Source organism: Stegostoma tigrinum, chromosome 22 (assembly GCF_030684315.1).
Source record: "Stegostoma tigrinum isolate sSteTig4 chromosome 22, sSteTig4.hap1, whole genome shotgun sequence".
NCBI lineage: Eukaryota > Metazoa > Chordata > Chondrichthyes > Orectolobiformes > Stegostomatidae > Stegostoma > Stegostoma tigrinum.
Window position 1 is genome coordinate 27,400,885 of NC_081375.1, and position 12,733 is coordinate 27,413,617.

The 12,733-nt window shown below is 42.7% G+C and overlaps 1 protein-coding gene across 2 annotated transcripts in view; it reads right to left on the reverse strand.

The window, feature by feature from the left end:
* The window catches only part of fasn (fatty acid synthase), an 84,350-nt gene that overhangs the window by 15,760 nt on the left and 55,857 nt on the right, over positions 1-12,733 (reverse strand). For both annotated transcript variants that reach the window (XM_048555027.2, XM_048555028.2), the window contains exons 29-34: positions 9,704-9,882; positions 8,989-9,108; positions 6,875-6,997; positions 5,126-5,349; positions 2,755-2,956; positions 1,879-2,030 (exon numbers count right to left, since the gene is read on the reverse strand). In XM_048555027.2, coding sequence (XP_048410984.2) covers positions 1,879-2,030; positions 2,755-2,956; positions 5,126-5,349; positions 6,875-6,997; positions 8,989-9,108; positions 9,704-9,882 — 1,000 coding nt within the window. The remainder of the gene's footprint in view (positions 1-1,878; positions 2,031-2,754; positions 2,957-5,125; positions 5,350-6,874; positions 6,998-8,988; positions 9,109-9,703; positions 9,883-12,733) is intronic.

The following is a 12,733-nucleotide window of genomic DNA, read 5'->3' on the forward strand; positions in this document are numbered from 1 at the left end:
ATAAACTGGGCAGTATATTAACGTGGGCACAATCTCATCACTATCGAAACTTCCAATTTGATTCAAATTCAAAAGCGGGCAGCAGAAATTGCAGGAACATTGTTCAATTCAGATTTCCACTCCCCCATCATTCTATGATTAGGGCACACATCCACATAGGGAAGCTACATTCCACACTGGTAGCAGTTAGATTTTAAAAAGTTTAAACTAGATTGTTGTGTAGGAATTTGTTTTTATTCATTCGTGGGATGTAAGTGTTGTGCACTAGGTCAGCATTTAATGCACATTCCTAAACGCCCTGGAAAAGGTGGTAGCGGACTGCCTTCTCGAACCGCTGCAGTCTTTGAAGCCACTTGGGAAGAGAATTCCAGGACTTTTAACCCAGTGACACTGGAGAAACAGTGATATATTTCCGAGTTAAGATGGTGTGTGATTTGGAGGAGAATTTGCAGTTGGTGGTGTTCCTGAGCATCTGCTACCCTGGCCCTTCTAGGTAGAAGAGATCCCGGGTTGGAAAGCTGATTTCAGAGGGGCCTTGTTGAATTACTGCAGTGCATCTTGAAGATGGAACACACTGTTGCTGCTGCTGCTGTGTGTGGAGGTGAAAAAGGAGTGTATATTGAAGCCAATAGATACGGTGCCAATCAAGCAAGCTGCTTAGTCCTGGATGATGCCAAGATTGTTGGAGCTTTACTGATCCAAGCAAATGGGGAGTCAGTGGATGAATTAGTTGTCATAGATTTTATAGTCTCTAACCTATTCTTGTCGTCGCAATATTTATATAGCTGTTCCAGTTCAGTTTGTGGCCAATGACAAACCCCAGGATATTGATGGCAAGGGGATTCAACAATGATATTAACTGACAGTCAACAGTTAGATTCTCTCTTCTTGAAGATGGTCAATTACTGGGCATTTGTATGGCACAAATATTACTTGCCACTTAACAGCCCAAGCCTGGATGTTGTCCAAGTCTGTCTATATACGGACTCAGACTACTTTAGTATCTAAGGTGTCACATTTGGTGATAAACACTGGGCAATCATCAGTGAACATCCTCATTTCTGACTTATAAGAGAGAGAGGGTCAGTGATCAAGCAGCCGAAGATGGTTGGGCCTAGGATACAACCCTGAAGAGCCCCTGCGGAGATAGAGATATTCTGGAGCTGAAATGACTGAGCTTCAATAATGACAACCACCTTCCTATGCGCCAAGTATGGTTCCAAACAGCAGAGAGAGATTCCCCCCAATTCACACTGACACCAGCTTTGCTCGGTCTCCTTGATGCTTCTTGATCAAATGCAGCTTTGATGTCAAGAGCAGTCACTATCACCTCTGGAATTCATCTCTTTTGTACATGTTTGAACCAAAATTGTAATGATGCCAGGAGCTGAATGGCTCTGGTGGAACCTAAACTGAGCAGGTTATTATTTTGCTAGTGCCACTGGATGGCACTGCTGATGATTCCTTCCCTGACTTCTCTGATGATTGAGAGTTGACTGATAAGGCAATGATAGTCTGAGTTGGATTGTCCTGCATTTTGTGCACAGGACATACCTGGGCAACTTTCCACATTTTCAGGTAGATACTAGCGTTGTAGCTGTGTTGGAACAGCTTGGCAAAAAAGGCATGGCAAGATTTGGAGCATACATCTTAAGTACTTTTGTTGAATATTGTCAGGGCCAACAATGTTTGCAGTAAATTGGGCACTGGCTTGGATTGGGCATTTCTTGACACGCAGGCTGTTGTCAAAAGGAAAAATAAATGTTAACTTAGGCCAAATGTGCCAAAGCGAGTTAATTCTTGGAATCTAACTGAATTATCTCTGGATGCAAGGATGATCTGTTTTAATTTCAACACAATGCTGCAATCTGCACTCACCATGGCAAGATGGAAAATGCCACCCACAGGGCCAAGACCAGAGGCTTCTGCAATAAGATGCTGTGTACCCTCTAAAGAGCAGACATCACTGGTAGAAATGAGGACTTCAATGCCTATATCCCTCCATTCACGAACCCGCTTAGCCTGGTACCCTGTAACAATTAGAATTAATTATTAAGTTACAAATTTCTGTCCTTGGCAGTGGAGCCATTAAATAAACCCAATTCAGTAAATGCTAAAAGTCACCAGTGATGTCAAGGTTCCACTATTTCCTCAAAGACTTGAAGGATAAAGGTGAAAGGGAGCTTAAAGCTTTGGAAAAAATGAAGACATGCTTGGAACATCACGGGCAAAGGCACATTACAGTTGGAATATGGAACAAGTAGACAACACATGAAGAAACAATAGTGTTCAGGCATCACAAATTATTGCCATCATTTACGTTCTTCAGTTTAAAAGATGGCAAACAATAGAAATTTTATTCTGGCTAATAGAAAGTTCAAGCCAGATTTAGTGCCTAAATACCACAGTAATTCTATATGAAGGGTAGCAATAGTCAAAACAGGTAAAATATAACCCAAAAAGGTAGCACAATCCTTTCTCAACTGAATCTTTCAAAAACCACAAAAAAAATTCAACAGCCAAGTTGTTTTTAGCCAACGAGCTGTTTCAGAAATGCTAAAAATCATATCCGATAGAGCATTCATATTTCATGTTTGACCAGCAATCTTGCATCAATTTGTCATCTTCATTCTTACAGATAATTTTCCAGATACAACTAAATTAACTACTCCAATGTTACTATTACTAATTAAGGAAAACACAGCCATATCACACACTAAGATGCCACAATCAGCAATAAATTTGACCACTTGCCATTGCGTATTCCAGAGCGAGACGTCAGGACAAGTTTGTGAGCACCTCTCTCGATCAGCCAATTTGCCAGCTCCAAACCAAACCCTCCGAGACCTCCTGTGATGATGTATGACTTTGATGCAGGACAGGCAGTACGGGGGACAGCAGCAATGGCGAGCTGTTCTGAATGTGCAGAAGGGGATCTACCTTCTTCTTCTCGAACCTGATTAGTGACATGCAATTACATTTCTTTTAAATGTGATTTGATTAATTACGTCTACACACCACTAAACATTATTAAAACTGCCTTACCATTAGCTAGAAGAGAACATCCCAACATCAGTGTGGACGGCAAAAGTAGTTTCCCTCTCTTTTGCTTCCAAATTCCACCTCACAACCCAGTTAGTGACAAACAAAATTCATCCATCTGAGGTGACTGGCTTCAAATGTTTGCCCAGACAGTGGCTGAAACTCTTGGACCTTCTACATGAAGAACAAATATGCATACAGGCTGCTTGGACAATGAATTGCAGGATAATATGTTTAATTATGTAAAGGCACTGTGAAGGACAATGGATAATGTAAGGAACAGTGGAAAGCAGTGGATTAGGAGAAATTTTTTAAAAATCTAAAATAAGATCACAGAGAAATGCAAGGAAAGGAAACAGAACATGGTTTCAAAACATAAAATTGGCAAAATAGGTGACAAGAGGGGAATATGGTGACTAATAACTTGCTTGTCAGGATTGACAAAATGAATCTGCAGATGCCCATGCCCAAAACAATGTTGCAACTTAAAAGATGAGGAAAAGGTGGTAGATACATAAATTACTCATGAAGAAGGGAGAAGGCAGTTGCAAAGGTGAACTGAGCACTCATCTTTGATGGGCTCAAAAAAGAAGTGTAAAACTAAACTGGTCACAGCCAAATGGACATCTTAAGGGCAATTGTTAAAATATGGTTATGTTTCTTTAATGAGCTTAGAAAACAAATCTTGTATCAGTCTATAAAATTGTAAAGAAATCCAAAATCTGTCTGATTGACTGAAAGTTCGGAAAACTCATGTTTTGCCTAATGTTTTAAATCTCTTTCTGCATTGGTGGTAACATGAAGAGGAGCCTACCACATTATCTACACATTTTGAGGAATGATGGATGAATACTTGACAATGGCTATTCGGAATAGAGGATAAAATGAAGCAAGGTTCCCTTATTCATTTACTTAGAATGAAGAATTTTAAACTGTTCTTGTGTGACGTGAACTTTCCTAACAGTCACAATAAAAAGTCCACCTACTTAACATCAAAAATGTGTTTTAAACCATTTATCCCACAGGAAGTATTAGCAGTCTTTATATTCTTGGAGCCCAATACTTCATTCCCCAGCTTCTCAGCTGATGACAGAATAAAGTGCTGCATGGAAAACATAGATGCCCAAGGATTATCACATAGGAGGAGGTCATTTGACTTGTTCTGTTTGAGCCTCCACTTTGTTAAAACAATCCAAAACCAACTCTGCTGTTCAGCTATAATAAAATAGACAAAAATTGTTGTAAATACTCAAGTCTGACAGCATCCACGGGGAAAGAAACCACTAATATTTCAGGTCCATGAGTGTGAGCTTGCAAGGTGCCTCAGATAGCTCTAGGAAGCTCACAAAGGAGGTCTTCCACACTGCCACCCCCATCCCCAGCCTACACAGGAACAGCTGCTGGTCTGTCTGTGTAGCGTGAACTACATCTTGCCGCAGGTGAAACTCTGGCAGCAGCAAGGTGAAACCCTCAACAGTTCAATTAATAGCCACTTGAAAGGGTCTCAGCAGGCACAGCCTCAATAAATCAAGGACAGATTGGCTGCCCGGGTGCCTGCACACGCTTCTCCCAGCATAAAACAGACCACAGCCAGGCATTGTGCTGAATCCTCAGTGGCTTTCAGCTGCAAACACACCAGTGTTGTAAGCCTAAAACCCAGATCGATAGGTTGGTGACATCATTATTTTCTCCTTAGAGGTGTGGCAGAAGTTATTTGGTGAACACCTCTTCTGAAAGCAGGAAAGGAGGTTCAAATTATAGCATTTAAAAAGATTGAAGTATTTTCTTCACAAACCCGTCTTGCTAGAGTCAATATCTCGGTTTGTCCCATTCCCAATTCTTTACCTGCAACCTATAACACAATCCCTTCTATCAGTCAATTTTTGGCATGGCTATTACATGGGGTGATTAGAAAATAGCTAATGTCTGAGATAGACTCAAAATATTCAACTAAGTGCAGTGCTGGCTTTTCTCACAAAGGAGTTTCTAATCTGTTGTTGTCCCAGTTCAAAGCAGCAGGCTCAGACAGAGCTTTCTCCAGAAGTGAAAAGCCACACAACTAAAATGTTTTTTCTCCCCTTACCTTCAGCACAACTTTTCCAATATGTTTGCCCTGTGCCATAAAACGGAAAGCAGACTCCACATCATCTCGGTCGAACACTGTGGTCTTCAAAGGTTTGACCACTCCACTGCGTATTCCATCCTTCAGGAGCTCAGATACTTCTTCCCATTCCTTGTTTCCTTCTTCAAACAGTGCATCCAGGAGAATTCCATGGAATGCAATATTCTTCAGGAAGACAGCCATACCTGAAAATTATGTATGCTCATTACCAGCACCTTCTAACATTGAGCCCATGACTTAAACGAGAAAAAGACAAGTGATTATTGGAGCCAGTGGAACATCTGCTTGATGTCTTCTTGGGGCCTGGGATGGGGGTGAGGTATAGGGGCGGGTGTAGCACTTCCTGCTTTTGCAGGGAAACGTGCCGGGTGTGGTGGGGCTGGAGGGGAGTGTGGAGCCGACAAGAGTGTCCCAGAGAGAGTGGTCCCTCTGGAAAGCAGATGAGGGTGGGAAACGTCTTTGGTGGTGGGGTCAGATTGCAGATGGCGTAAGTGTTGGAGGATGATGTGTTGGATTCGGAGGTTGGCGGGGTTTAGGGGAGGATGAGGGGGATTCTGTTTTGGTTGTTATTGTGGGGAGGGGGTGTGAGAGTTGGAGTTGCGGGAAACATGCCAATGGCGTCCTCGACCACTGCGGGGGGAGGGCGGGATTTGCTGTCCCTGAAAAATGAGGACACCTGAAATTTACGGGAGAGGAATGCCTCATCCTGGGAGCAGATGTGGCAGAGGGGAAGGAAGCGGGAATAGGGGATGGTCCAGGTGAACTTAAGGTTGGGGTGGAAGGTGTTGGTGAAGTGGATGAACTGTTCAAGCTCCTCGTGGGAGTACGAGGCAGCGCCGATACAGTCATCAATGTAACAGAGGAAGAGGTGGGGTTAAGGCCCAGTGTAGGTACAGAAGAGGAATTGGTATACTGCATCCGCTGTGGCCTTCTCTACATCGGGGAGGCTTGGGGATCACTTTGCAGAACACCTACGCTTGGTTCGCACTAAACAACTGCCACCTCCAAGTCGTGAACCATTTCAACTCCCCCTCCCATTCCTCAGACATGTCCATCCTGGGCTTCCTGCAGTGCCATTACGATGCTCCCCAAAGGTTGCAGGAACAGCAACTCATATTCTGCTTGGGAACCCTGTAGCCCAATGGCATCAATGTGGACTTCACAAGCTTCAAAATCTCCCCTCCCCCCACCGCATCCCAAAACCAGCCCAGCTTGTCCCCACCTCCCTAACCTGTCCTTCCTCCCAACTATCCCCTCCTTCCACCTCAAGCCCCACCCCCATCTCCTACCTACTAACCTCATCCCACCCCATTGACCTGGCCTATCTCCTCCCTACCTCCTCACCTGCACTCACCTCTACTGGCTCCATCCCCACCTCTAACGTCTCCTCTCCACCAATCTTCTCCTCTATCCATTTTCTATCCACCTCCCCCTCTCTCCCTATTTAGTTCAGAACCCCCTTCCCCTCCCCCATTTCTGAAGGCGGTCTAGGCCTGAAACTTCAGCCTTCCTGCTCCTCTGATGCTGCTTGGCCTGCTGTGTTCATCCTGCTCTACACCTTGTTATCTAAGTGAATATTGGAAATGGCTTCAGTTCAACTTGTCACTGATTAAAATGCCTTTGAATGTAAGTTTATGGAAAAGTATTAAGTTTGGAGCCCATTGTTTTATTAGTAGCTACTTGATTCGCTTCTTACTGTAGACAGCTTACCAAGTGGATTGTTATTAGAAAGGTCATATTTGCCGATCTCAAGGAAACGTCCATGTCGAGCCAGGCAACGGAGACTGGCCTGCAGTTTCTCTTCAGCTAGTGAATTCAGTACCAGGTCCACTCCTATGGGTAATGGCATCACATAATTAGATTATCTAACAACCTACAGGGGACATTACTCTACACAATCAATCACTAATGTAGTAAACACACCAAACAACCTCTCAGGGCAGCAATCCCAATAAAATCTATTCAGGACCGGTTAGCTCAGTTGGCTGGATGCCAGTTTATGACGCAGAGTGACATCTACCGTGTGGGTTCAATTCCTATCACTGGCTGAGGTTACAATGAAGGATTTCCATTCTCAACCCTTCTCCTGGTGAGAGGTGTGGTAATCCTCAGTTTAAACTACCACCAGAGGTTCTGGATGTGAGTTTGCTCACTGAGCTGGAAGGTTAGTTTTCAGACGTTTCATCACCATTCTAGGCAACATCATCAGTGAGCTTCCGACGAAGCGCTGGTGTTATGTCCCGCTTTCTATTTATCTGTTTAGGTTTCCTTGGGTTGGTGGTGTCATTTCCTGCATTGGTGATGTTATTTCCTGTTCTTTTTCTCAGAGGGTGCCAGATTGGCTTCAAATCAGTGTGTTTGTTGATGGAGTTCCGGTTGAAATGCCATGCTTCCAGGAATTCTCGTGCATGCCTGTTTGGTTTGTCCTAGGATGGATGTGTTGTCCCAATCAAAGTGGTGTCCTTCCTCATCTGTACGTAAGGATACGAGTGATAGTGGGTCATGTCATTTTGTGGCTAGTTGATGTTCAGTCAACGCAGGAAATAGCATCACCAACCCAAGGAAACCTAAACAGATAAATATAAAGCGGGACATAAACACCAGCGCTTTGTCAGAGGCTCACAGATGATGTTACCTAGAATGGTGATGAAACATCTGAAAACTAACCTTCCAGCTCAGCGAGCAAACACATCTAGAACCTCAACCTGAGCTACAAATCTTCTCAAAACTCGCTACCACCAGAGGTCTCCTTCTAGTGAGAACAGTCCTAGGAACAGTCTGTTAGGACTATGGTGACTTTACCTTTACTTCATATTAGTCTATTGTGATGTGACCAAAGCAAGGACACATCTGGGAGGACACAGCTGGAGACTTCCATTAATTAATTTCAATTCCAAAACCTGTCATTTGATCTAAAACACATATATACGTTAAGAATATCTCAAGTTTACTAGTTACTTACAAACTTTTCCATGATCTGGGCAACTCAATGAATAATTACAACCCCTCACATTTCCGTCAAGACTATCAGAAAGGGACAATCTTAAAGAAAAGATAAGCGCAATAATTTTAAATGACTTCCACTATAATGGTTGTTGCAAGTGCAAATCAGATTGTTTGCAGGGAAATAAGTTCCAAATTCAAATGTCAAAGATGGCAAAATCCATAAAAAATACTCCTGCAAGTCAGTTCGATGGGAAAAGCTTTAGACCCAAGTAGTAGCACAGAGAATTTCAAATCTGATTCATAGTGGCAGGTTTTAGATAATATTACAATTGTGGTTTGGAAGCTTCACAAATGAAACGGAATGGCTAGTTTTCCTGATGCAAGATTGACTTGAGGCTTTCTTCCCAACATGAGAAAAAGGGTAGCAACACAATTTTGTTATTCAAATTCAAATGAATCAAAACCTATTCCACTGGTTTTGTTCACCTTGAAAGGAGTGGAACGCTAAACCAAATTTCAGTTCATCAAAACAGGCACTCAGCAACGATTCTCTTTTTCTTTCCTTTAAGACATAATTACAAACTGCTCTGCAACATAATTACACATCTTATAATAGCGACAGAAGAAATTCAGATACTGCTAGGTTCTAATAATCTCATTTAAAAAAAAGTGTTCTAACGTACACAAATCAATCAGTCTCTTGTCCTAGGCCATTTAAATTTCATCCGAATTTGCCTAATGTGGGCAAATCAAGTAAAAGTTAGGCTAATGATTTTAATCAACATCTACTACATTGTAAAGCTAGCAAGCTCTCTTACCACAATGGTAATGGGCTATTTATGATACAGTTCTTCTAAAGCAAACATCCAAGAGCTCACCTTTGCCACCAGTTGCGCGCAGCAGATGCTGCTCAAAGGAAGTGTCTCTTGAATTTGCAAAAGATTCGTCATTCAATTGTGGGAAACGTTGCTGAAGATATACACGCTTTTCCATTGAACCTGAAGAGTGTAATTAGACACCTGGTCAGTCGCTGTACAATTAATTTAAATCAACTATCTTACATTGTAATAAAGCTCCCAAATCCTGCTTCTCTAGACTCAGAAGTTCTATCTCCAATGAGTCATCCGCAACAGCAATGTCGTCTGTATACGTGACGTTGGTTGGACAAGCGTGCCATTTTAATTGAAAAGCAAATGGATATATTTGCTGCAGATTAATTGCTGATGTTCTTTAGCAGCTGGTACGAAAAACTAGAAATCCTAACATACAGCCACATCCACTGCATGCTTTATTCATTAAAAATCTTGATTGATCCTGAACCAAGTTAAAATAACGAGTACAAATATCAAACCTTTTAATAGACTTGATTCTATCTTATTTAACTCAACTTGGAGTATCAGTGACTTTAACAATCATTCACATTACAGTCATATGCATGTATCTGGCAAAACATTAGCGACTGAGTTGTTAATACTAGGCAACACATAACACCAATACAGATGTTTCCATTCAAGGATAAGTTTATGCTCTTTTAATATTATTGCCTAATAATCAAAACACACTCATGCCCAAAAATAATGTAATTTCACTTACCAACAGTAGCAAAGACACGACAACCCAAACTGAGGGCAATAGAAATGGCAGCCTGTCCAACTCCACCTGATCCCGAATGGATAAGTACACTCTCACCCTTCTTAATGCGACCTCTCACCACTAGTGCATAATATGCAGTAGCATAAACAACTGGCACTGAAGCAGCCTCCTCCAAAGTCCTTAATAAAGGGCAAAGAATGAATAAGTAACATGGCAATTCTCTGCTTATTAGAAAAGCTATAAATGAAACTGGTGCCACATTTTGGAAAGGCAAATCGGGGCAGGACATATACACTTAATTGTAAGGTCTTGGGGAGTGTTGCTGAACAAAGAGATCTTGGAGTTCAGGTTCATAGCCTCTTGAAAGTGGTGCCACAGGTAGAGAAGAGAGTGAGGGCAGCATTTGGTATGCTTGTCTTTATTGGTCAGTGCATTGACTATAGGAGTTGGGAGGACATGTTATGGATGTACAAGCCACTTTTGGAATACCGCGTGCAATTCTGGTCTCCCTGATATAGGGAGGGTTGAGAAACTTGAAAGGGGTTAGAAAAAATTTGAAGGATGTTGCCGGGGTTGGAGGGTTTCAGCTATAGGGAGAGGCTGAGTAGGCTGGGACTACTTTCCCTGGAGGCTGAGGAGTGACCTTAGAGTAGTTAAATAGATATGGTCTTTTTCCTGGGATGGTAAGAGTCCAAAACTAGAGGGCACAGGTTTAAGATGAGAGGGGAAAAGATTTAAAATGGGCAACTTTTCCACACAGAATGGTGGATGCATGGAGCGAGCTGCCAGAGGAAGTGGTGGAGGTTGGTACAACTGCAACATTTAAAAAGGCAACAGGATGGGTATACAAATAGCAAGGGTTTAAGAGGGATAGCGGCCGAATGCTGTCAAGTGGGAGTAGATTAAATTAGGACATCTGGTCAGCATGGACGAGTTGGACTGAAAGGTCTGTTTCTGCGCCGTGTAACTGTATGACTCCGAGACAACCAAATATCAACTCCTCAGACCTCCAGGTGGTTACCTTGTCTGGCCCACGTGCAACTCCAGACCCACAACAATGTGGTTCACTCATAATTGCCCTCTGAGCAATTAGGGATGGGTAGTAATTGCTGGCCTAGCAAGTGACAGCTGCATCTCACGAAAAGAAGGAAAAAATTGCCAAGCTCTTGTTCTAAATTGTGTATACGCACATGAGAAAGAGAAACTTTGAACGAGGACAGGATAGGTTTCAATTAACAACTAAACAGCCATTTTTAATATCTTCAGTTCGGCAATGAAGTGTAAAATTAAGGCTCCATGGTAACTCCCACGTTAATCCAGGATCACCTTCAAAAAGGATTAAAGTGTTAGGATCACAACCACAATCCAACGCTGCATATTACACTCAACAGGAATGACTTTTATCAGGTCAAGCCGTGAGTAGGAGCATCACACTGGGACAAAACAGGAGTAACTCTGCACTAGTGTTTCAGCTGACAACATGCTCTTTTTCAGAGTAGACAACCAGGAAAGAACATAAAAGGGGAATGCATGTTTAAAAAGCAAATCGTATCCTAGCCTGTGTTTGGCCATCTTTGCAACCTGAACACATCAGGATCCTAAATACAACTGTCAACAGTATTAAAATAGTACTATCACTGTGAAAAAAACAAGATGAGGCATCCACGAGGCACATTAGGCCATTAGGAGTTGCAGAATTGTATTTCCAACATAGCATTCAGACAATAGGACTGAAGACTGTGCTCCAGAACTTGCCACGCCCACACTCAATCTTTAACAGCACTGCTAGAGCAGTGGCATTGATCCAACAATGTGGAATGTTGCCCAGCTACATGCTGTATAAAAAGTAAGACAAATCCAACTTGGCCAAATAATACCCCAACAGTCTATTCCGAATCATCAGTAATGGAAGGTGTTATCAATGGTGCTATCAAGGAGCACCTGCTCACTGATGCCCAATTTGCACCCTGCCAGGCCCACTCGGCTCCTGACCTTATTACAGCCTTGGTTCAAAATGGACCGAAGAACCAAATTTTCAAGGTGAGGCGAGAGTGACATCTCTTGAATTCAAAGCTACATTTGGTTGAGTGAGGCATTGGAGGGCCCTGGCAAAACCAGAGTCAAACACAATCAGAGGGTAAACTCTCCATTTGTCATAGTCATATCTGTCACATAGGAAGATGGTTGTTGGAAGTCAGCCATTTCAGTTCCAGGACATCTCTGCAGGTGTTCCTCAGAGTAGTGTTCTAGGCCCAACCATCTTCAGCTGCTTCATCAATGACCTTCCCTCCATCATAAGGTCAGAAGTGGGGATGTTTGCCAATGAATACAATGTTCAGCATCATTTGAGTCTCCTCAGATACTGAAGCAGTCTGTGTTCAAAGGTAACAAGACCCAGACGATATCTAGACTTGGACTGATAATCAGGAAGTAATAGTCACACCATAGAAATGCCAGTCAAATGCCCTTCTCCAACAAGAAAGAATCCACCCACCACCAATTGGCATTCAATATCATTACCACTGTTGAATTCCCCCAGATTCATCATCCTGGGGTTTACCATTAGCCAGAAACCAAAGTGAAACTGAGTCACCTCTTGACTGTCCAAAGCTTGTCCATCATGTAGAAGGCATATCCAAAGTATGACGAAACATGCCTGGATGAGTAAAGCTCCAGCAACACGAGAAGCTTCACCATCCAGGACAACGCAACTCACTTAATTGGCACCACATTTTAAAACAAACATTCAGCCCTTCCACCACCGACACTCAGTAACAGCAGTCTGTGTCACTTATAAGATGCATTGTAAAAACTCTCAAAAAGCACCTACCAAACCCAGAACCATCAGAAGAACAAGTTCAGCAGGTAAGTGGAAATACCACCCACTGGCAAGTTCCCCTCCAAGCCTCATCATCCTGACTTGGAAAAATAGTGCTGTTCCCTCCATGTCGCTGGTTCAAGCTCCCAAAATTCCCTCCCTAACAGCATTGCAGGTATACTACCCCAACTGGAGTGCAACAAATCAAGGAG